The 25,321-nt window shown below is 47.8% G+C and overlaps 1 protein-coding gene across 1 annotated transcript in view; it reads right to left on the bottom strand.

Moving 5' to 3' along the window:
• Positions 1-25,321, bottom strand: part of LOC134487499 (transducin-like enhancer protein 2) — a 44,352-nt gene that overhangs the window by 12,143 nt on the left and 6,888 nt on the right. Inside the window, exons 5-13 of the mRNA XM_063289338.1 lie at positions 24,969-25,031; positions 23,421-23,495; positions 22,646-22,841; positions 15,084-15,100; positions 13,487-13,588; positions 11,056-11,100; positions 6,390-6,521; positions 534-657; positions 33-187 (exon numbers count right to left, since the gene is read on the bottom strand). Of these exons, the coding sequence (XP_063145408.1) occupies positions 33-187; positions 534-657; positions 6,390-6,521; positions 11,056-11,100; positions 13,487-13,588; positions 15,084-15,100; positions 22,646-22,841; positions 23,421-23,495; positions 24,969-25,031 (909 nt within the window). The remainder of the gene's footprint in view (positions 1-32; positions 188-533; positions 658-6,389; positions 6,522-11,055; positions 11,101-13,486; positions 13,589-15,083; positions 15,101-22,645; positions 22,842-23,420; positions 23,496-24,968; positions 25,032-25,321) is intronic.

A 25,321-nucleotide genomic window follows, 5' to 3' on the forward strand; every position in this document is an offset into this window, starting at 1 on the left:
CCCCCCATTTGGAAGGCTGCCCTGAACCTCACCATGGGAGACCGCCCGTACACTCCCGGGCCTGGAGAAAGATGGATGCTGACGTAGGAACTCGGTGCAGCCAATTCGCCATTGAGGGCGGCGTGTGGCATCACCCCGAAGGAAGCAGCGAAGGAGCTTGTGAAAGAATTGAGTGGGCTCCGCAAGGCTGATTTACAAAAGAATGAAGAGAGAGAAGAAAAAGAGGTTTGTTCCTTTCAGCCAAGCAGAATACATTAAAGCAATGTCAGGGCCAGCCTTGGTCAGGAGTTCTGCAAAAGTCAACCAAGATTGCTTCTTCTCACATCAAGGACCATACCACCAGTGGCTGGAAGCCAGAAGCATTCTTGGGGAGGGGGCACTACGGCGGAACACCCCCTCCCCCAAATTTGCCCTGCTCAGGGCATAGCAAATGCCAGCATGGCTCAGAGGATCTCGGCAAGCAGCAAGGTGGGTATGTAGAAATGGGCAGAAATCACTGAAGGAGAAACTGAGAGACCCAAACAGTGACTCACTGATGATATCGGTGGTGGATGGTTTCGGGATCTGAGGAGCACAACTTGGGCCAGGTCTGGGAGTCAGCATTTCGGAGACTGGAGACAAGCTGGCTGATTTGCAAGTAGCTGTGCTGGTTTCATTCTGGAAAGAAAAGGTTGATCGAAGTAGTGGGCCCAAGGTTTTAACAGTAGGCCTGATGGGCAGATGGAACCTCCAGGATCAATAGCAGCCTCTCTGAATGGGACAGATTATAGGGGTGGGCTCTTACCTTTCTATCCTCCTTGAGTTATCTCATTGGCCATTTGGGGAAACAGAATGTATGGACTTCAACTCCCAGAATTCCCCAGCCAGCACGCGTGGACTTCAACTCCCAGAATTCCCCTGCCAGCATTGCCATTGCTGAAGATGCTGGAAATTGAATTCACACATCTACAAGCTGGGAAGGTTGGAAAACCCTGATTTAAGCCTCAAAGCTGCTTTTATCTCCTTAAACATCACAGCTTCCCTTTTTAGAAAAACTAGACAATATTATTAAGGAGAAGGTAGTCAGCTATAAAGCAGTCACATCCGATTTCTGCATCCGTTTGCAATCATTAAAAAAAATTTTTTTTAAAAAGAACTCTACGTATATTTACACGCTCTATTTCCCATAATATACACAAAATAGGCACGTGTTTCTACCCCATGTCTTCCAAACGTAGACAGATCAAATATGTTTGCTTACGCCACAAACATCCTTGTACAATTTGGACAAGGGTGCTTCAGTCGAAACCTCCATCTGGAAAATGCAAATTCAACCCTTTGCTGAAAAATAAAGATTCGATGCATCTCCCCCACATCTCTATGATAACCCCGCTCGCCCGTTGGCTGTCCTTGGAAGGAATCTTTGAAGTGATGGAAGAGGATAAAAAAGCTAGAATGGATGAGATCAGCCTTCTGCAAACTAGGGCAGAATGGGAGGTAGACACAACCAGTTATCATCTAGCCTGGTGTTTCTTAAAGTGTGGTTCTAGGACCCCCGGGGGTCCCCAAGACCCTCTCAGGGGTTCATGAAATCAAAATTATTTCCCAGCCTCTATTGAAAAATAATACAATATTAAAATCCCATCAAACAACCATGAGAAGTGGCGTGCGTCAATTTTAATGTTTAATATGGTAAATTTCAATAAATGTACAAATCAAAGCTCTTTTGGGGTCCTCCGTAATTTTTACAAGGGGGAAGGGATCCGGAGAGCAAAAAGTTGCTGAACAGCTCTCACTGTTACAAAATTCTTTCTGCTCATCCAACCTACCTCACAGGGTTGTTGTTGTGGGCACAAGTCCTTTGTCTGCCACTTGGAGGCCTCAGAGAAGAGGCAGAATGCAAATGCAATGAATCAAGATAAGTCAGTGTTTTTCAAACTAGGCAGCTTGAAGATGTGTGAACTCCCAGAATTCCCCAGCCAACATGGCTGGCTAGGGAATTCTGGGAGTTGAAGTCCACACATCTTCAAGTGAACAGCTTTGAAAAACCTTTGTTTAGTCTCCCTGGGAGATGGCCATCCTGCTTCTGTTTAAGCGCTTCCAGCAAAGGAGAATTACCATCTCCAGATGTGTCCTGCTGCCAATCACTTCTCACCATTAAGAAAGTTTTCCTGATCCAAGAAAGAGCGGAAGGGACCTTAGAGATCCCCTAATCTAACTCCTGTCCATTGCAGGAATCCACAAGGGCAACACTTCAGATATTAAGGCAGGAAGGAGTTTTATATAACAGAGGGTTGCAAAACATGCCATTCTTCTAATAAGCGAGTTCAAAAGATGGATCAATAGACTCTGGGCATGTTACAGAATTTAAAAGGAAACACCAAGGAATAACTGCTTGAACGAAATAGTTGAAGAATTGCAATTTCGTACAAAAAAATACGACATTGGAGGGAGCTGATCCTCCCTAACATGACTGCCTTGAAAAGTCCAACGGCCTCATTTTTTCCCACCATCTAACCCTGTTGCTGTAATGTTGTGTATTTCATTCCATTTCTCCTTTGTCTTTAATATTTATGTGTGTCCCCGCCTGCCTCCAAGTTTTGAGGCCAGCCGTTTTTTTTAAATCCTCCATGCGACTTTGTAAAACAGCTCAACACTCAATTCCCATCCATTTCAGGACAACGAAATCTTCCGAACGGAAATCTATATGACTGGTGGCAGAAGAACACTTAACGCTGCTTTCAGGGATCTGTTTTATTTGAAGCCCCCTGCCCCGTGGGTACCTTTTTAAAAAAATCCAATGGCTTCTATTGACTGGAATGAAAAAGCACCAATGCGGCCAGCGGCCATTGATTTTTTGCACTCTTTCATGTCCTGGGTTTTTAACATAGTAAATGTCTGAAACTTTGGATCATCATTTTTAGTCATACATAAGTAAGCCAGAATCAGCAAATGTTTTTTTTTGGGGGGGGGATCCATATTTGAAGTTTAGTAAGCATGTTGTAGGTGCACTCACAAAATAGCTGGCCCGGTGGGGTGATCTGCCCATTTCAAAAATGGGTGCACCCACGTAGCGCTTGTTATTGTCAAAGAAACCTTATAAGGCCGGGAAGCATTCTTAGAAATAAAGATGTTAATGTTTTTCATTAAAGCAGGGTTTCTCAATCTCAACAACTTTAAGATGTGTGGACTTCAACTCCCCGAATCCTTGACTGTTGAAGTCTACACATCTTAAAATTACCAAGTTTGAAAAACACTGCTTTAAAGCATGCTTCTATTTTAAATCGAAATGTTTACTTAAAAATTCAGGCAGTGCAGGGCACCATCAAAAGAGGCAGGGGCATGGGGGAGTCAAAAATTGAAGATGGCATGTCCATGGGATTGAAGCTTCACCTGCTTTTTACGTGCGTGCACCACACATAAAAAAAGGGCAAGCTTAGATTGCAAGGTTGCAGGTGCCCTTCTGACTTTTTTGACGCCCTCCCCGCATTGTCCTTGGGTACCTGCCACCACTGCTGAAGTGGTTTCAGCTTAATTGAAATGTACAAGAAAAAATACGAATGTTGGCTGCAACAAAATTTAAGCATCCACTTTTATTTCTTTTGCCCCATCGAATGCCTAATCCTCCCTTTCTCCCAGGACATAGCAATGCCTTGTTTTTCCTCTTTTTCCTTCCTTTAAGGCAGTGTTTTTCAACCTCAGCAACTTCATGAGATGTGGACTTCAACTCCCAGAATTCCCCAGCCAGCATGCTGGCTGGGGAATTCTGGGAGTTGAAGTCCATGGAAGCTGGCTGGGGAACTGGCTGGCTGAACTCCAATTTTTATAGCCCTCCTACCACTTCCTGCAACCCTGATGCCCCAGGATAGGTTAGAACCTCAATACCCAGCCTGGGAATGATGGGAACTGAAGTCCAGGGTACCAGATTTGGGAGAAAGATGCCTTGAAAAGAGGAAACACCCCACAGGCCACTTCCTCCGGCTTCTATTTAACCCTGTTCATTTGGTCCTGCACCACAGGGTTTCTGATTCAGGGGAAAGGTGTTCCCAGTCCCATCTTTGCCTCCTTCTCTTGGCTGGGGCTGATGGGTTGGACAGCCCAATCAATGCCCCTCTCTTTTCCCACCGCATCCCCCCTCACCCCAACATGCAACTGGTGCAATCTCACCAACACCCATCGATCAAATCTGCACAGCTTACAACCCCAGGGGCAGATTTGACCCCCACTCTGAGAAGCGGGGGGCTGAGCAATCTGGGGAAGGGGAGGGGGGTTCCCCCGGGCTGCAAAACAGAAGTTAGGAAAAATTGGGGGGTGGGAGAAACAGGCCTACTAAATGATCCCCAGTTCCCTTCTGCTCTCGAAGCCAAGGCGAGCCATCCCAGATGGTCTGGCCCACCCCCAACCCCGTTTCTTTGCCACCCCCCCTTTCCCTTCACCTTCCTTCTGCACGCCTGCGCTAATCGCAATTAATTATACATTAAAATCCTCCCTGGAATTCAAAGGCCTCGGTGGGCCACTAATTAACGGAGCTCCCTAGCTTTTGAGGAGGGGGGATGGGAAGCGGAGTGGAGCCAAAGGGGGAACGAGGAAGGGGCGAATCTCTCTTCTGGAGAATTAAAAAGGGAAACTGTTCAGAGGCAGCCTAGCAACCCTGTATCACGGGTGCAATGGAGCCGCACAGGCATCTTCCAGGCCCAGATGCGCTCATCTGTCAGCCCCCCCGCCCCCCCCCCCCCCCCGGTCTTCCCAGCTGCCCCCTTTCGATTTCTTTGCACAGATTTCACATTTGTGTTTTCCCAGTTTCAGGTCTGTTTTTTTTTTTTGACGATGCCAAGAATGCAGTTCATCAAATTCATCCGGTTTATCCACCCCGGGAGCAGTGTTGAGGGATGCCAGAAGCCGTTCTGCATGTACTTCCCCATAGCGTTGTTTTGTTTTTATACCTTTTTTTCCCCCAATTATTTTAATTGAGTTTTTCACATAAGCCCCCTTGAGCCTTTCCTCTGGAACCAAATCAATCAATCAATCAATCAATCAATCGTGTTTGAGAAGGATTTTAAAATTCAGTTTCCTAAAATGGGCATGCGTTCTAGGGCATGGGTTTCAATGCCCACGCAGCTTTGGATGCCATTTCGCCTAACATACCCGGTAGTTGCAAATTGTTTTCTTAATAGGATGCATTTGGTTATGCTCTTTCCGCGAACAGGTGCATTTCTGTCAAGGACTGTTAAAAAAGAAATTTAACCAGTTGGGAAACCGCACTGCAAAATTTGGGGAAGTGCACATTTTGCATGATGGATGACTGGTGTTTCGGTTCATGCTTTGGCTCAAAGTGTGAAATGAGAGAAGCTCACATTCAAATTAAATGAAAAGATCTTCCCTTTTCTTCCCCATTAGTACCTCCCAACACGCGAAGAAGGTAATTCACAGAACCCCCAATTCGGCAAGATCAAATTCGAGTCCAATGTATTTCTCTACGGCAGTGTTTCTCAGCCTTGGCAACTTTAAGATGTGTGGACTTCAACTCCCAGAATTCCCCAGACAGCCATCTTAAAGTTGCCGAGGCTGAGAAACACCGCTCTATGGAGTCTATAAATAGGCCAAGACAAAAATCTTCTCCTGCATCATCTGAATTGGGGGGCAGGGGTATACTCTACCTGAAGATGGAGGTTCCACTTAACTGTTGCTCAGTCACTTTCTACTCATTGGCCCTTTAGCACCACCAAAGTAAGTGAAGTCCTGCTGAAGGAATTTCCTTTCTTTCTTCATTGATCCAATTTATATCAGGCCAATTACCTTCTAGCCAGGCATCCTGTTTTCAGATGGATGCTTGAGAGAAACCCACAAGCAGATCAGGATAGAAGCAGTCTGAATATGGAGGTTCTATGTAACAGTTACTATTACGATTGCTTTAGTTCCTGGGAAAATCAGCTTAAAGCCTCCTTTTTAAAAAATAAAAGCCAACTGAGCTTACAGCCATCACCACATCATGTGGCAGTGAGTTCCACAGATTAACCATCTATCGGATGATCAGCATGAGTGAAACGTCTCTGGGATGGCTTGACAGAATTTCCTTAGGTTTCAAGGCCAGGCAACCCCACCATGCTGGCTAGGGCTTATGGGAACTGTAGTCCAAAGCGTCAGGAAGGCATCAGGCAGGGAAAAGCTGATTTTGGCTGCGAGGTCAAGTCAAGAACTCAGAGATGCATTTGCGCAGCTTCTCAAATTTGGGTTAATGTTAAGTTTGGTGTTCTGTGGCTTAGTGTTTGCAAACTTGGACAGCTTGGGTAGTTTACGCTTGGATATATAGCAAAAGGGCAAAAAAAAAAAAAGGCAAATCAGCTCTCAGTTCAAGGAGGGTGGGTGTCAAGTGGACACAGCCACTGAGTTATAACCACCCCTCCGCTTACCAAATTCGGGTCCTTGCCTTTGAGAGGTGTGGTGCTCCGACTGGAAGCCAGCGAGGCTGGGCTGTTCGCAAAGTCCCTTTGGCTGGGCATGAGTTGGGAGGCAGAAGCACTCCCGTGCTCAGAAGGAGGGTCCTGGAAGGGAAAAAAAAGGGTTTCAGGGCTTCAGATTCCCTGGCATATCCAGCACAATAGGGAAATCTTGCCAACAATAGAAGTAGAGATTTAAAAAAAACACACACAAAACCATTGGGCTGAGCCGCTGTAGAATCATGGGCTCAGAAAGGGTCCTTTGGGGATATCTAGTCTAATACTAAGATGCATTAAAGCAGTGTTTCTCAACCTTGGCCATTTTAATATGTGTGGACTTCGACTCCCAGAATTCCCCAACAAGCCACACTGGCTGGGGAATTCTGGGAGCTGAAGTCCTCACGTCTTAAAGTGGCCAAGTTTGACAAACACTGCACTAAAGTACCTCTGACAAATGACCATCCAGCCTCTGTTTGAAGACCTCCAGAAAAGAACCACATCAAGTGGCAGCCTGTTCCACTGGCTGATAACTCATAGTATCACCTGATGTCTAGTCTGAAGCTCCTCCTTGTAAATCCTTGGTTCTGGGGCTATAGAGTATAACTCCGCTCCCTGTTCTAGGTGATAAGCCTTATCTTTAAAATACAGGTAGTCCTCGTTTAACAACCATTCATTTAGTGATGGTTCAGACTTATGACGGTGCTGAAAAAACTGACTTATGACCGGTCCTCACACAAACATTGCAGCATCCCCACATCACACGGTTGTGATTTGGGCGCTTGACAACTTGTTCATATTTATGATCGTTGCAGTGTCACCTGGTCACATGATTGCCATTTTTGACCTTCCCAGTCGGCTTCTGGCAAGCAAAATCAATGGGGAACCATGTGATTTGCTTAACAACCACATGGTTCACTTAATATCCACAGTGATTCATTTAACAACCACCGCAAAAAAGGTCGTTAAATCAGGTCAGATTTGCTTAATGAACAAATTGCATAGCAACTGAAATTCCCGTCCCAATTGTCGTCATTAAGCCAGGACTACCTGTATCCATCCCCCCCAAAAACGTAACACCGATGGAATTTAGCCCGTTGCATTATCCCAAGTAATCCTTTCCCCCTTGTTTTTCAAGTAACTCTCTGTTCAGCTCAAGTGGCATATCCTATAAATTTAGTTTGCAATTTTAGGTGGTACCCTAGGATTAAGCGGGGTGGAACTCAAGGCATGTGAAAGTCGCATATCTAGGACATGCACAATCAAATGTCAAATTCAGCTTTCCCCCAGCTGCTAGCCCTCCATAGGTGTTGGATCTTAACCTCCAAAATTTCCTAGGATCTTCTGGAATCCGAACACCTGGAGATCCACCAAACAATGAAAGGTTGACTTAACTTCTGGGGAATGTGTGAAGGCCGTGCCCTTGTCTTCCTCCCATTCACCTTTCTTCCCCTCCACCAGGGTAAATAGAATAAAGGGAGCCCAGCCATGTGGAGTCTATGTTTAAAAAGACAACCAATGGTGCCAACAAAAATAAAAGCTAAGGAATGCTTTGAACTGGTGGGAGTGAAAAACCACATGAAGCTGAGCAATTTAATAAAGGTGGTGGCAGGCGGAGGAAGACTTAGTTGTGCCCATACATCGAAAGCTGGATTGATGGCAAAATGATGATTTTTAAAGGGAGGGAGGGAGGGAAGGAAATAGGATGGAGGGAGGGAGAGAGGGGGAGAGAAGGAGAGAGGAAGGAGAAAATGGGAAGGAGGGGGGAAAGAAGGAAAGGAGGACGGAGGGGAAAATGGGAAGGAGGAGGAAAGGAGGAGGGAGGGAGGGAGGGAGGGAATTGCGGGGAGGGAGGGATTTGTGATATGCAGTGCTTATATTTATTTGGCAATGATGTGGGCAAGGGGTGGGTTGTGAATACCCCTCCTTCCATGCCACACTTATTTCTCCAGGTCTCTGCAGCCTCCGAAGCCTCCATTCAGTCCTATGGAAAGACCTCAAGAGGGACTCTCTTCCAGTGAGGCTGGGAAATGTGAACAGCTGCACAGGGGTGGGTGTCAGAGTGATAGAAATACATCTAGCAGGCATAGTTGCCCCATCCACCACCTCTGCAAATTCAACCCACCACCCGGAGGAATTTGAAAGAAATTCTCAAGCTCCCCGAGATCAGGTGGATAACCAGAAGCCTCCTTTGCAAGAAGAGAACGCCTCTGGAAACTTGCAAGACTGATTTGGGCATAGTGGGGCTTTCCCCCCACTTGCTAATTCCCCTCCACCACAGTTTCCAACAGAAGGTATTCAATTCCCATCTCTTACAACGTGCGTTGCTCCGGGCCTATTTTTCCTGGAGCAACAAGGGGATTAAACACCCTGTGAATCCACAGGCATCCTCAGGCACATTTCATTTTCCAGCCTGGCACTTGAGAAAGCCAGCAGATCTCTGGTGTCTGCAGGCCCACACAGCTCTCCAAGTTTCTTCCCAGCCAACCCCATATTGCTGCGTTGATGCCTATATTAAGCTTTTCTTTTTTTTTAAATCATTCCAGAGCCTCTTGAGAGCAATGGAGGAAACGGTTTCTGACACACTTCTGCAGAATGTAAAAAACCCACATTCTTTTATCTTTTCCTTTTTAATTTTTGCAAAAATTCCAAAGCAGTGCAACGTACATTGGCTTCTCACCTGTTCAGAGGAAAAAGGCCTGTGGTGGCCGGTAGACACTCACTAGCTGTGTTCCCACCGGTGTATTGAACCAGATTAAAGAAAGAGCTGAGGTGGACATCACCCCATTGGCTAAGATGGGTTGGTTTTAACCCTGATTAGTTCTGGCTGTTTTGGTGGTTCAGTTGGATGTGTGAAGTCCAGCTCCTTGGGCTGATTTATGAAAGAGAATTGTGCACACACAGAAAAGAGGCTAAGTATGTTTGCTGCCTTGAATTATTTATAAAAATAAGAAAGGTGGGATAAAAATTTAAAAAAACCAAATAACTCAATGTCTACCGAATCATGGATTAGAAGGATCCTTAGAGGTCATCCAGTCCAACCCTCCTTGCTCAGTGCAAGAATCCACTACTGTATACCATCCCTGATCAGTTGCCATCCAGCCCCCATTTGAAAACTTCCAGTGAAAAGGAGTCCGCTCCTATTCTAGGCAGACCCTTCCACTGCATTTCCATCTGGAAATCTCTCCTACTGCTCAATTTAATTTATTTCCTTTAAATTTCGACCCAGCGGCTCTTCTCCTGCTTGCCGTTTCAACAGAGAAGAGACCACCCCTCTTGCAAGTGGCACACATTTAGATATTTGTACACTGCTATTTTATCAGCATCATTATTGTTACTGCTATTATGATTTCCAATAGAGTCAACACTGCCTCGATGGCACATTGTCAATCAATCAATCAAAACATTTATCTGCAGCCCAAATTGCAACCAGCCCAGATGGTTCACCATCAGAAAAAATTAAGATGCACCACAATGCACCCACGTGCAACGGATGAAAATTCAACTCAAAATGAGAATGAAAACTGAATCTAAACCAAATTAAGACTGGTAGGTTAAATGGAGGATGGTCTGACCCCAAAAACTGAGTGTGAACTGTTTTCCTAAAGATACCAAATAGCGACTGTCTAGGCCAGTGTTTCTCAACCTTGGCCCCTTTAAGATGTGTGGACTTCAACTCCCAGTGTTGCTGGCTGGGGAATTCTGGGAGTTGAAGTCCACACATCTTAAAGGGGGCCAAGGTTGAGAAACACTGGCCTAGACTTCAGAAGGGCTGAATATCTCCCTTCACTTTTCCTTTTTGCAGGCAAAACACCTCCCGATCCCTGAACAATCCCAAACAGGTTTTCCTGACCTGTTATTATTCTGCAATTCTCCTCCGACTGCCATGAGCTTCTCCGCGACCCTTTTAAAATACCATTCCCAGAATTGCACACAGTCCTCCAGATGCGATCTCACCACAGAAAACATGTTGTGCAAATCCAGCAACTATATCTATTTTGTGTGTGTGTGTGTGTGAGAGAGAGAGAGAGAGAGGGTAGGAAAACAAAGCCGGATGGGAGAACTGAGGTCTTTGTTCTTCTCCTTTTTCCTATTTCCAGGGAGAGGTTTCAAGCAACATTTTTGAAGTTTATTTGTAAATGTGTTAAGTCCATCTTAAGGTTTACATAGGACTTTTGGGGGACATTCATCCCAGTCCAAGCAGAGTCCGGAGGCTGCGAGTGGGTATCTGTGGGACACAGGTCGGTGAAAGGGGAGGCGAATCCAGATGCCAACTCTCACCCACACCATGTTCTCTGCGGAGGACGGGATGGCAGCGCAGGGAAAATTCAAAGGCTTCCATGTTCCTGCAGGGAGAAAAATCCACCGAGGGAGCAATAGCCTTCCCAGGTCAGAAGAGTCAATGCTTTCATCCTGCCAGAACGAAGAGGCTGGCCTGACCCCCAGAATGAGCCCGGAATGTAATTAAGATTTGAAAAAAAAGGGAAAAGTGCAACGCTGCACAGAGGCAAAAAGCGATGGATGTTGAAAGCTCCTCGAATCCAGCAGCTTTGAAGCTCCTGCATAATTTAGTGTTAAAACCTCATGAGAGCGGCTCTCGCCTGCAGCACGAGGCAAACCTTCCCACGGATTGGCCACGTACCTCGTCCACAGTCAGGTTGCAATCACTCCGCTCCCCATCGCTCTCCTGCAAAACAGCCAGAAAAAATAGATGAGGAAGGAAGGAAGGGGAAGAACAGGGAGGGGGAGGGGGAGGAAGGAAGGAAGAGAGGGAGGGAGGGAAGGAGTGGGGAGAGAAACAAGGAAGGAAGGAAGAGAGGGAGGGAGGGAGGGAAGGAGTGGGGAGAGAAACAGGAAGGAAGGAAGGAAGGAGAAGGAAGGAAGGAAGGAAGGAAGGAAGGAAGGGGAAGAAGAGGGAGGGGGAGGGGGATGAGGAAGAAGGAAGGATGAGGGAGGGAGGGAGGGAGGGAGGGAAGGGGTGGAGAGGGGAACAAAAGGAAGGAAGGAAGGAAGGAAGGAGGAAGGAAGGAAGGAAGGAAGGAAGGAAGGGAAAGAAGAGGGAGGGGAGGGGGAGGGAGGAGAAGGGGTGGGAGGGGGATGAACAGGAAGAGAGGAAGGGGAGGAAGGGGAGGAAGTGGAAAGGAAGAGGAGAAGGGGAGAGACAGAAAAAGGAGGAGGGGGGAGGGAAGGGGATGAACAGGAAGAGAGGAAGGAAGGGAAGAGGAGGAAGGAAGGGGAGAGACAGAAAAAAGGGAGGGGGAGGGGAGGGAGGAAGGAGCAGAAAAAGAGGGATGTCCCAGAAAAAGAGGGAAGACAGGGGAGGAAGAGAGGGAAGGAAGGGAAGGGACAGGGGGAGAGAAAGAGAGGGGAAGGAAGGCGTGTGGCTCTGTGTCCCCAGAGAAAGTCTGGGATGCCCCATGTCATATCAGGAGTGGCTGCACCAGGGGGAGCAGCCTGTGCTTTTCCAAAGGTTCGTTCCTTGGGTCAGCCCATCCCAGCCTGGATACTCTGGACTTCATCTCCCAGGATCCTTGGTCAACATCCTAGAGGAAGGATTCTGGGAGCTGAATTTCAGCACATCTGGAGAGCAAGCAACTGAAGAGAACTCTCCTGGGGCACATCCGATGGCGAATGGGGCCGGGGAAAAGTGGGCAAGGCCACCCCTTGGCCCTCATTTTCCTCTCCGTCTGACATTCTCCTCTCTGTCTCTGCCTGGTAGGATAGGCAATCTTGCACCATACGGATTGCCTGACAGGATGTTTCAAAATAAAATGGGAAGCCCCCGGGCTGCTGATGGACTGCCCTTGATATAAATCAGTGAGAAAACTCCTCGTTAAACCCAACCCTATTCTGATTTTTGCAGCACTAAAACTGCATCTCCTAGAAAAAAAACCTATCTAGGCGGTTGCTAAGAGCTGGCCCCAACCTGCCGCCACTGATTGATCAATCAATCAGTCACGGTGCTGAAATTCAGTAGCAAATCTCTAGAACTCAACAGGGCCACCCCTAGTTCTGTTTCAAAGCAAATTAACACATGAGTCTAACATGAGTGAATTGAACTTGGGTCTAACCAATGAGCCTGGTTGCTCAATGGACATTTGAAGGCAGCACTCCCTGGTTCCTAACCATAGGCTCTGACTGGCCAGGATGCTCATCTTGGGCAGCTTAAGCCAGACATTCGCCTTCTGTAATGGTACAGTATGTGGGAAAGACCTTGGGAGAGTGGGCAAAGAGACGCTGCCAAGGGAACAGTCAGATAAGAGAGGGAGGAGCCCACAGCTGCATAATGGGATGAGAAAGAGGCTCAGAAGGGACCCTCTGTAGTTCCTTGGGCTGTAAAGGAGACGGGGGGGGGGATGAATCAGAAGGGGAGGGTGAGATAACGATGTGTGGGAAAGACCTTGGGAGACTGGGGCAAAGAGACGCTGCCAAGGGAATGGTCAGATAAGAGGCAGCATAGCCCGCAGCTGCATAATGGATGGGGCAAAAGGATCAGAAGGGACCCTCCCTAGTTTCTTGTGCTGTAAAGGAGACGGCGGGAAATTTGTACTTTTAGACCTGCAAGATTGATGTCAGCCTTCCCAGGTAGACCAGACAGGAAACACGGCCAGTTAAGTTAATTCTGCTTTATTGTAAAGCTACATTGACAGAATCTTGCAAGTCTGAAAGTACAGTCCCCCCCACCCCACCCATCTCCTTTACAGGAGGGTTAGTGGCAAATCTGTATTTCTCTTGGAGAAATTCACAGAGGGTACTGTAATGGTATGTGGGAAAGACTTTGGGAGATGGGGAGAAAGACGCTGCCAAGGGAACGGTCAGATAAGAGACGGCTTAGCCCTCAGCTGCATAATGGGAAGGGCAAGAAGCTCAGAAAGCTTCCCAGGCTGTAAATGAGATGCAGTGGGGGGTGGAGAATTGTACTTTCAGACTTGCAAGTTTCTGTCAATGCAGCTTTACAGTAAAATAAATTAGTTCTTCTGGTTAAGGGTCCTATCTGGTTTACCCAGCCAGGCCGACACCTTCCATCACGACAAATTCCTGCAACGATCGCAAAACGAAAAGGAGACACTTACGTAACACCCCACCTCGCCCTTCCCCTGCTGTTTGGCCTTCGCCCCGCTGTCGTCCCCCCGTTCCTCCTCTTGCAGGCTCTCAGGAGGAGACACAGAATTGCTCTGCAGGGTTAGGGAGAAGAGAAGAAGGCAACGCCAATGAATGAACGGAAACAACAGGAAGACAGAGATCCTGTTCCGGTCCTCCAAACTGGGACAGCAAGACGGTCACTGTATTTAATTAAAAGTAAGATGACCTCCCCCGCCATAAAAAAAAAACAATTTAAAGTGAGAAGCACCTTTAAGCAAATCAGGTAGATTAATTTTTCTGCCTAATCTTCTTGCTGGGGGGTGGGAGTGAATTATCTTTAATGCAAGGCAGTCTTCGTTTTTGGCAAATTGGACAGTAAATATGGTAGGTTGGTCCCCTAAATTGGGTGCTTGGAGAAGGCAGGGAGGGGGGAAGCACATTCAGAAGTGATTCTGCTGCTGTAACCCTGTAAGAACAGTAGTTTCAGCATGTGTAACTTTGGTTTCCTTGCGTGGTCTACCTCGAAGGGCTGATGCACCCAAGCACACCCTTCGCTCTCACCCACCCTTACCCATCTTCCTCTCCCACCCACATCATCCAGAGGCACATCATCCAGAGTCTTCCACACTCCCCCCATTCTCTTTCACGCACCCTTTGACTCACCCCTATTTTCCTGGTGGCCAATCCTGCACAGGGACCGTCAAAGTCCTCTTCTCTGGCAGCCCACCACCCAGGGGTCTTCTTCTGCCAACCAGCTGATCTTGCTGATCAGCTGATAGGCAGGAAACGGGGGGGGCAGCCCCTTAGGATGTCTTTTAGCCACCCCGGCCCACCCCACATGGCGCCATTGTGTTTACTCCCCATTTGACAAGCTCAGGCCTTGCTCTAGCTCAGTGTTTCTCATCCTTGGCAACTTTAAGATGTGTGGAATTGCTGGCTGGGGAATTCTGGGAGTGGAAGTCCACACATCTTAAAGTTGCCAAGGATGAGAAACACTGCTCTAGGTTCTTCAATCCACAGCCTTCTCCAACTGGTTGGATTACTACCCAAATTATCGTCAACCAGCCCAGCCATTGTTGGCATGGGCTGGGAATCCTGGTACTTGTAGTCCACAATCCCCAGCCTACAGCCTTCCCCCCCACCCCTGGAAAGGCCACCCACATCCCCTGAAATAAAAGGGAATTACTGTTTTTCTGTCTGAAGGCGTCAGCCATCCAGAATCATTCTGGAGTCAGGCAGCTCCCAAATCCAATATCCATCAATCAATGAGAAGAATATAAAGCCAACGTAGAATGAGACAAAACTTGGAAGACATCATGCAAATCAACCTGGTCAGGCTGTATTTCCCCGCCCCCCAAGGTTGCAGGCTTGCGATGTGGGTGCGCGTGGACGCTTTGCAGAACCAGACATACAAAACTTGCTTTCCCTTCAAAGCAGACAAGAGGAGGCTTGGAAGACCCCAGGACTGATTTTCTCTCAGGTTCCTCTGCATTGCACAGCCTCAGAGCTGCCTTGAGGATGGGTTGCCCCAAAGCCCACCCCCACCCCCCATGCCCCCAGGCTTAGACGCAGCCCTGCAAGACTTACCGGACTCCGTGACTTCCCTGGAACGCAGCAACCCAGCCATCAGTTATCCAACGTTTAGGGGAGGCAAAAAGATGGAAAGATGTGGAATTAGGTCTTTGCAGGGATAAGATCACAGAGCTGAATGTCACTAGAAAAGATTGGGTGTGTGCCCACCCCGTTGTGTGGCACGCAGGGTAGAATCTGCTCAGAGCTGGATGAAATGCAACGGCATAAAACTGCTAGGGAAAAATAAATAAAACTTGCAGAATGGAAACAGCCTGCTTTACAAAATGGCTACGTCCCCACAGCCCCATTAACCTGCTTACGGAGTTAAGCCATTTCCAGGGTTCCCACAATACTTTTCCCTTGTATCACTGTTTGCTTTTATTGTTTTTATGTGCTTCTTACAGGTGATGTAAATTGGGTTTCTTACGAGTACTGTAAATCTTTTAAATAAATAAATAAAAACCTAAGGTTGTCCAAGTGCACCCACTAGGTCTTTCGACCTGGTTAAAGGTGTTGTGTGAACGCAGCCTTTCCACAGCCTTTTCCATCAACGTGGGAATAAAAAAGACAGCACCTCTGAACATGTGCAGAGTGCCTTTCCTGAACATCAGCGGGGTATCTTCAGCAAAGAACTACAATTAGACACCGCTTTCAATTTTTTTTTTTCAAATTTTGTAGCTATTGAGGATGTATTTTCCCCTCTTGCTCTGCAAAGGGGATGTTTGGGATGAAATCCAATTCAATTCTTTCACTGACAAAACTGCTTCCTCTTTAAATGTGATATTTAAGAAAATGGCCATAGAGACGTGCATCTGTAAATTTATTTGCAAACCTGTTTTACCTTGCAAATAAATCTGCAGATGTACAGTTACTGTAGCCTTTCTCCTAAATATGAAATAGAGTTCTAGTCCTCATGATCCTTGATAAAAGCCTGATTTAAACATTTATTTATTTATCAAATTTGTCACTGCCCATCTCCTCCCACCGGAGGGACTCTGGGCGGTTTACAACAAAAATACTCACTAAAACAACAAATATATTAAAATGCCTTATGAAATTAAATATCATTAATAAATATAAGTAAGAGTAAAGTCCAGATGGCTGTGATCTTGTTCAGTCTTTGCGTGGAAGGGGTACTTCAAGGCACTAGCCACCCCAGGCATGACTGTTCTCCTCCCTGCCCCAGGCCAGGTGGCAGAGCCAGGTCTTCAAGTTTCTCCGGAAGGCCGGGAGCGATGGGGCCAGCCTCACCTCCGGGGGCAAGATGTTCCAGAGGGCGGGAGCCACTGCGGAGAAGGCCCGCTTCCTGGACCCCGCCAGATGGAGTTCTCTTACAGACGGGGTCCTCAGCTTGCCCTCTCTGCACCATCGGGTGGGACGGGTTGATGTGATGGGGAAGAGGCGGTCCCTCAGGTAGCCTGGCCCCATGCCATGTAGGGCTTTAAAGGTGATAACCAACACCTTGAATTGGACCCGGAAGCAGACTGGCACCCAGTGCAGCTCGTGTAGCAAAGGTGTTATATGCGCCCTTCTGGGGTTGCCACAAATAGCCCGCGTGGCTGCGTTCTGGACCAGCTGAAGCTTCCGGATACTCTTCAAGGGTAGCCCCACGTAGAGTGCATTGCAGTAGTCAATATGGGAGATAACCAGGGCACGAGTGACTGTTCGAAGGGCCTCCCGATCCAGGAAGGGGCGTAACTGGAGCACAACATGGAGCTGTGCAAAGGCCCTTCTGGCCACGGCTGCCACGTGCTCTTCGAGCAGGAGCCGTGAGTCCAGGAGGATCCCCAGGTTTCGCACCGGGTCTGTCAGGGGCAGTGCCACCCCATCCAGAACCAAAGGTGACAAAGTCCCGGATTCGGAGGAGCCCTTAACCCACAGCCACTCCGTCTTGCCAGGGTTCGGCTGAAGCCTGTCGTACAGAAGGCTTCTTTATGCTAGAACAGACCCACCCAATCCTTTGCTTGTGTCTTGTAGCAAGGCAGAGAGGAACTTTTCCCACTGCTTATTGACCAGGGCCTTCTTAATTAGAGAATTTGGGGACTGTGGCTTGAGATCCTATTCCTGCATGCGAGAGGATAATTAACTGTATCACTTCCAACAGCTGGTGGAAGGTAATCAACTTCAAATATTTCCCCATGAGAATTTAAAAAACCTTGCAAGTAAATCTCTAACACAGCAGGGAGAAGGATGTCCCTCTTTCGAACTAGCTTTCTGTCTGCAAGGAGGGGGGAAAAGGAAGGGAAATTGGGCAATGTGGCCTATCCCTAGTGTGAAAGGTGAAAGGTCACCTGTGCAAGCACCGAGTCATGCTCAACCCTTTGGGGGGATGCTGCTTTCGTGACGTTTTCTTGGCAGACTACAGAGCGGGGTGGTTTGCCATTGCCTTCCCCAGCAAGCCGGGTGCTCATTTTACCGACCTCGGAAGGGTAGAAGGCCGAGTTGACCTGAGCAGCTACCCAGAGAGAATCCAGCTTCCGCTGGGACTGAACTCGGGTCGTGGGGAGAGTTTCGGTTGCAATGCTGCCGCCTACCCCTCTGCGCCACATGAGGCTGTTGTCATCCCTAATGTAGGACCCACTAAAAAAAAAAGAGCATTTTCCACCTGGCATCCAAAGCAATATTCTACCCTTTCCCACTTTTCCCTGTTCATTCAGAAAGGCAGCTATATGTGGCCGCAAAAGAACCAGCCTCTTCATAAACCATCCCTGTCTGGTCACCTGGATTCTCATTCTCGCCATAGGCGACCAGACAATCACCAAGCCATATTTATGGGTTCCTACTGCGAGGCGAAGGCCCCTCGCCATCAAACATCGCTCGGCAGGCTTGCTCCCAACTTTGGTGTCGAGGTTGAAAGAGAAAGAGAGAAAAGGCTTTTATTTTCCTCTACATTAACAAGGAAACATGCCAGAAAGAGCTGGGCTAGATGATGCTGGATGAAGTCCCAGGATGCATTTGGGCCAAGAAAGCTTTTTAAAAGAGGCTTGCCAAGCGTTTTGGCTTTGATCAGGCCTGCATGCAAAGCCATTTGCAACCCAAAGGGGGGAAACACAGGCTCTCCCCCTCACCAACCCCCAGACCTGGCTCACGCACACATGTTCTGGAGTGCCAGCTGGGCCAGCTCCAGCTTCCACACGGATCTCGCCATGCACTTTGCACAGGCCTTCTTTTCCACGCGAGTCTAGACAAGCACCAGCTCACCCCTGGTGACAAACCCAGTTGCCATGGCAAGCACGGGGGGAGGGGGGGAGACTTTTTTGCCAGAAAAACCTCAGAGCTCTCTGAGGAGGATGCAAATTCCCCAAACTTTGCACAAAGTTCTTCTATTTCTCCTTGCTTTCCCACCACTTGCTGGGAAAAGGAATTCTTCAGGGGGAAGGAAGGAAGGAAGGAAGGAAGGAAGGAGGGAAGGAAGGAGGGAAGGAAGGAGGGAAGGAAGGAAGGAAGGAAGGAAGGAAGGAAGGAAGGAAGGAAGGAAGGAAGGAAGGAAGGAAGGAAAAATTAGGGATGGAGAGGGGAAGGAAGGAGGAGGAAAGGGAGGGAGGGAGGGAGGGAAGGAGGAAGAGGAAAAAAGGGGTGGAGGGGGAAAAGGAAGGAAGGAAGGAAGGAAGGAAGGAAGGAAGGAAGGAAGGAAGGAAGGAAGGAAGTTTCCCCATTCTAATAAAAGTACAGAAGGCACATTTTTGACCCCGACCTAAATCTTAAAAACAGAGATGGCAAGCAACTACCCGTGTAGTACATTTCTTCTTGAACAGTTCTGCTTGCACCGACTAAGTGTGCAGATCTTTTTCAGACCCCCAGGGTCTAGAGCACCCTGTGTATGATCAAAGCACCCAGAGATCTTCCCTTTCCCCCACTTTGACTGGAAGAAAAATAAAGCAGGTTCCTCCCTCTTCAGGAAAAAGCATAACAACCATGAGTTGCTTAACTAGGATTTGCTGAATTCATGCCACACATCAGACCATGAACCAGCCCCTCTAACCTGGGCACTCTGCCAACACGTGCAGTTCAGCTGAGCCGAGCTAGCATTGCATAGCAGCGAAGGTGCTGGACTAGGACTGGGGAGATCCCGGTTCAAATGCCCCCTTAGCCCTGGTGCAATGGGAACGTTCAGATTTAAAGCTGCATTGCACAGAGAAAAATACATCTATATAGGGCAATAAGAAAGTCTCTGGTTGTGCGCAGAGGGCGTCCACTTATTATTAACAACTCTAACCAGTCTTTCATGTAAGTTCCAGAAAGACCCTTCAGGGTTGGCATTCAGCACCTTGCCCTCCTCCTAGCAAAAGTTTTAGAGATTATGCCCCCCCGGCCCCCACGCAGGCATGTGCATGCACACACAATGGGCCAGCTAGGACACAATATGGGGCAGGACATTTGTTCTCCAGGGTCAAAAACAGCACCACCACCCCTTCTAGCCTTACAGAGACTTCACTGGCATTACAGCCAGTCCTCATTTGGTGACCACAATTGGGACCAGTGACTCGGTCGTTAAGCAAATCAGTCGCTGTGTGAAATTGCAACTGTTCTTACGATCTTACTTCAGCTTTCCTTTGTTTTGCAGACCTGCAAAGGTTGTAAAGGCGAGGATTGGTCATAAAGTTACTTTTTCAACACCGTTGTAACTGTGAACGGTCGCTAAACAAGGATTACCTGTATTAGTCAATGTTTCCTCCACCATCACCACCCACCAGTGCCCATTTTTCCAGCCTGAGCCAACAGCTGCACAAATAGGGGACCCGAATCAGGAGGACCTGGCAGTGTCATCGGCCTGTCCTTTGATCCCCTTTCTCCATTCTTGTCTTCCTCCAAATCTCTCTTCCCCCAGTCTAAATTTAGCCTGCAAGCTCTTTGAGGAAAAGACCCCCAACTTGCTTTTGAGTGTTTCTGGCAAAACCCACAACAGCGGATAGACCGAACAAGAACCGGTCAGACACATGCAGGGGCCGCGTTCACACAACACACTAGCCCAGGTTAAAGCAGGGCTGAGGAATCGGCGGTTCAGTTGGGGTGAGAATCCAGCCCTGCCTTTGTGGACAATGTAAACCAGCCCAGCCCATCCAGCTGTTATCTGTGCAGTGCTCTGTTAATCCAGGCGGAGCATTCAGTTGTGTGAATCCAGGTGTGCTGAATTTACCTAAACAGAAAACTCTGCAAATGTACCTTAAAAGGCTGAGAATGTGGTCACGGAGGGAAATGACCTTTTACTGCCTTATCTTCCTTTTGGGAAATCTTAAATTCAGTATCTTCCTCCTTCAGAATATACATGATGTGTTCACACATGCACACACACATCCTTAGAGAGGCTGGGTTCACACAGCACACTAACCCTGGGTTAACAAACACAGCTTCTGTGTTCAACGAGTACCCGGTGCCCAAGCAGATAAATCATAATACAGTTTAATGCGACAGCCTGATTTACACCACTCATTTGGCTAATGGCTGGGTTCCCACCAGCCAAACTACCCAGCCTCCAATCATCATCATCATCATCCTCATCAAGAAGGCTAGTAGTGAATTCATCAGAAGAGTGAAGAAGATCTGAATGTCCAAACTCAGTGGCGGAAACACCATCAAGGTGATTAACCCCTGGGCAATTCCAGCCATTAAATACACAGCTGGAATCGTGAAGTGGACTCAAGCTGAACTAGAAACCTGGATAGGAAGACCAGAAAAATAATGGCAATGAATCCCGCCCATCATAGCGACATTGACAGACTCTATTTACCAAGAAGCATAAGTGGGCCTGGAATGTTGCAAGCACACCAGACAGCTGAAGAAGAAAAAAGACAGTGAAGAAGATTCACTGAAGCTAGTACAGGTAGTCCTCGCTTAACGACCATTTGTTTAATGATGTTTTGGAGATACGACGAGGCTAAAAAGTTACTTACGATCCGTCCTCAAAGTTACAACTGTCACACCACCCCCGTGGTCATGTGAACGTGATTTGGGCTCTTGGCAACCGGCTCGCATTTACAACCAATTGCAGCATCCTGCGGTCACGTGACTACAATTTGCGACCTTCCCAGCTGGCTTCTGACAATAGGGAACTATTGATTTGCTTAATGATCCCAGTAAAAATGGTCATAAAATCAGATTGGTTTCACTTAATGACCGCTTTGCTTAGCAACCAAAATTCTGGTCTCAATTGTGGTTGTTAAGCAAGGACTAGCTGTAGCAACAATGGTGCATTGGGACATCTGCAAGAAATACCACTTGCCTGCAACCAAGAACTGGTGGGGCCACAAAATAGACAAAGTAATAGGAAATGAAGAAGCTCAAGTGCTCTGGGAGTTTAGAATTCAAACAGACAAGCATCGGCCACACAACATCCCAGACTTAACAACTGCTGAAAAGAAAGACAAAAATGTCTGGATAGTGGACGCTGCAATCCCTGGAGACAGCAGAAGAGAAGAGAAACAACGGGAGATAAATCACATAATACAAAGACCTGCAAATAGAAGTAGAACGACTATGGCAAAAGAAAACAAAGGTGCTACAGGTAGTCCTCGACTTACGACCACAATTGGGACTGGAATTTCCACTGCTAAGTGAGGCGTTGGCTAAGTGAGTCATGCCTGATTTTACGACCCACATCTTAAAGTTGCCAAGTTTGAAAAACACTTTTAATGCATTGCACTGATTTTACGACCTTTTTTGCCATAGCCGTTAAGTGAATCTGGCTTCCCCCATTGACTTTGCTTGTTGGGAGCCAGCTGGGAAGGTTGCAAATGATGATCACATGACCACAGGAGGCTGAAATCATTGAAGTGTGAGCCGGTTGCCAAGCGCCTGAATTTTGATCACGTGATTGCAGGGCCGCTGCGACAGCCGTAAGTGTGAGGACCAGTTGTAAATCATCTTTTTCAGTGCCGTCATAACTTCGAATGGTCGCTAAATGAATGGTCATAAGTCAAGGACTACCTGTGCCTTGGGTGCAATTCCAAAACATCTGGAGCACCCCTTGAACACCACTGTCATTGACAAAATCACCGTCCACCAATTGCAAAAGGCAGCTTTGCTTGGAACAACTTACCTCCTGCGACAATACCTTAAATATCATTAAGCAACAACATCTGCCTATCCCAGGTCCTTGGGAAGGACTCAATAGGTGGACAAAAATGCCAAATCCAGTCTAAACATCTGGCTGACTGTGCAACCAACCATAACAACATAACAACAGTAACAACAATAGCAATAATAATGAAAACTACTATTATTATTTATTAAATTGATAGGCCACCAACTTATTATTATTACTACTACTACTATTATTATTATTAATGTTGCCCAACTCCCAGTGACTCTGGGCGGTTTTAAGCCAGCATAGTGTCAGGTGCGAATGTCGCCACAGGCAGAGATCAGAGTGGCAGGGGCATGCAAATGAAGGGGACAGGTTCTGTTAAACCTCACCCTCAGGGCAGGACTATGCAAATAGCCCCACCATAGATGGGTGCTCTGTTTTTAAGCGACCCCCCCTTCTGATGGACAGCTCAGAACTCCAACCAGGACCCTCCCAGGCGAGAGTCTCCTCCTGGCCTCTGTCCACTCACCAACCCCTCCTTCACCCCTCTTACCTTGACTGTTTTCGGAGTCCTGCCCGGCATTCTCTTGCTTTGCTCCAAGGGTGCTCTGTGCCACCAACATCCCTGAGAGAGCCAGAAGCCCAGAGGCAGTGCTGACCACACCCAAGCTGGAAGCCTGAGACCCCGACGGGTGGGGGGCCAAGGTAACTGGGGGGGCGTGATGGGAGAGATGCTGTAGCTGCTGCTGCTGGAGAGAAGGAGAAACCCCTAGGAGGATCCACGCAGGGCTGACCTCCTGCTTCCAGCTTAGGGGGCTGCAGTGGGCAGCCTCCACAAGCTCTCACCCCAGTCTGGGCACGCCTCCAGCAGAGGACGTGGGCTGCAAATCTGCGAGTCTGGGCTCCAGGCACCCAGGAGGACAGCCCCATCTTCAGTGAAGCTCTCCAGGCTCTTAGAACAAAGTCGGTGCCCCATTTAATTAGGGTAGATGGGTGGAGGGAAGCTCTGGTCCAGTGATTCTCAATTTCAGCAACTTTAAGATGGGTGGACTTCCACTCCCAGAATTCCCCAGCCAGCAAGCATTAAGGTGGGTGTACTTCAACTCCCAGAATTCCCTAGCCAGGGCTTACTGTGGAATGCTGGGAGTGGAAGTCCACCCATCGCTGAGATTGAGAAACCCTGCTGCAGTCACATCTGTACTGGTGAAAAGGGAAGCCCCGAGCTTCTTGCATCGAGGAGCAGCAGCCGCAGCCTCCCAGCTCCGTGAGGCTTGGAGACGGCCCAGGAGTGCTTGCCCAAGGAGGTTGCTGGGCCTGGCCACACTCACCCCAATGATGCTGTTCAGCTCTCCCATTGTCACCATCTTGGCCCGGTCCATGGCTTGCAACACCTGCTGTTGATGCTGGAGGCCAAGGAAAAGTGCATCAGCGTGTTTCGAAGACCCCAATCAGAGACCCACGAAACCAGCGCATGGCCCCCAGCCTGTAAACTCTGTTCTTAAAAAAGACAGAACGGTCTAGTTGTGAAGACTGGAAATGATGCATTAAAATGCGATTTTTCCAGCCTCATCAGGAACGCTGGGGAATAATGCCAGGAGCCTCCCATGCAAAGCTTCGGTGCTCTGCTCCCGCTCTGCCCTCCAACTACAGCCCACCCTTAAAAATGGAGCAAGGTTCTAGTCCTCACGGCTGTGAACGAATGCAAATAAGGGAAAGTGCCTCATCCGGACCACTGGCCGTCTGAGCTCAGCACCGTCTTCAGCAACTTTCCAAACCAGAAGCCTTCCAGACTGGTTCCATTCTACATGTATTTTGTGTTTTTGTATTGTGAATTAGTTATGCAGCACCTCAGCTACTGTATTGATTATTTTTAACTGAATTTTTTGTTTTGTTTATAGAGGTTCTATCATATTTTTTTCTTGTGCATTGGTAGTTAGATGCCCAGAGGTACTTGGGACAGCCAAGTACCTCTGGATAGGCAGCAATACAGGTAGTCCTCATTTAACGACCACAATTGGGATTGGAATTTCAGTTGCTGAGCAAAGCGGTCATTAAGAGAATCCGACCTGATTTTACGACCTTTTTTGCGGCGATCGTTAAGTGAATCATGCAGTTCCCAATTGATTTTGCTTGCTGGAAGCTGGCCGGGAAGGTCAGAAATGGTGATCACGTGACCACGGGACGCTGCAATGGTCAAAAATGAGAACCTGTTGCCAAGCAACCAAATTGTAATCATGTGACTGTGGGAACACTGCAAAGGTTGTAAGCACGAGGACTGGTCACAAGTCAGGTTTAGCACTGTCATAAGTCCGAACCATTGCTAAACAAATGGTCGTTAAGCGAGGACTACCTGTATACATTTTTAAAATAAAATAAAATGAAATGAAATAAGCCACAGATAAAGACAGATGCAAAGCTGGGTCCCTACCACTGGACATGTAACTCAAAGCAAATCCACACAAACCCTCCCAACATGGTGGCCCCCAAATATGTAGGAATCTAGCAAATAGGTGGCATATAAATTGCAGTAATAAAATAAACTCCCAGAATTCCCAAGCAGCACGGCCTTCTGGGAGCTGTAGTCTCAAATCATCTGGAGGGTGCCACGTAGGTGAAAGCTGACTTAGAGAAGGGCCAATGAGGATGGGAAGAGAAAGGTGTCCGTGTCTTTCAATTTTATGGCTGGATAGGAACTCAAAGACCATCTAGTCCAACCCCCTGCCCAGGGCAGGAATCGGTTGCCACAGCATTCCCAAGAGATGCCCATCCAGACTCTATTTAAATCCTTCCAGTCAACGAATCCCTAATCCCTCTTAATGAAGAAATTCTTTGAAAGCCAAACCTCACTGTTTTCCTGCCCACTTTTATTTTTTTACCTCTTGCGTGAGAAAGGGGATGATCTGGGCACAGATAGCAGTCAGCCGCTTGACAATCTCAGCCTATGAGAGAAGAGAGAGAAGAAAGTCCAAAGCCTTTCTCTGCTCACATTTTTCTCTTCTGGGAAGGAGGGAGGGAGGGAGGGAGGGAGGGAGGGAGGAAGGAAGGAGATAAAGAACAAGAAGAAGAAAGGCTGGGAGGGAGGGAGGGAGGGAGGGAGGGAGGAGCAAAATTTAAAATCGGCCACAGTCCAGCAAACAAGTTATTCTTGCAAAAAGTCTCCCACCCCTTAACAAAAAGAACCAAACAAACAAACAACCAAACAAAAAACCCTGGAATTTTGCACACCACT

This window comes from Candoia aspera, chromosome 1 (assembly GCF_035149785.1).
Source record: "Candoia aspera isolate rCanAsp1 chromosome 1, rCanAsp1.hap2, whole genome shotgun sequence".
Lineage (NCBI taxonomy): Eukaryota > Metazoa > Chordata > Lepidosauria > Squamata > Boidae > Candoia > Candoia aspera.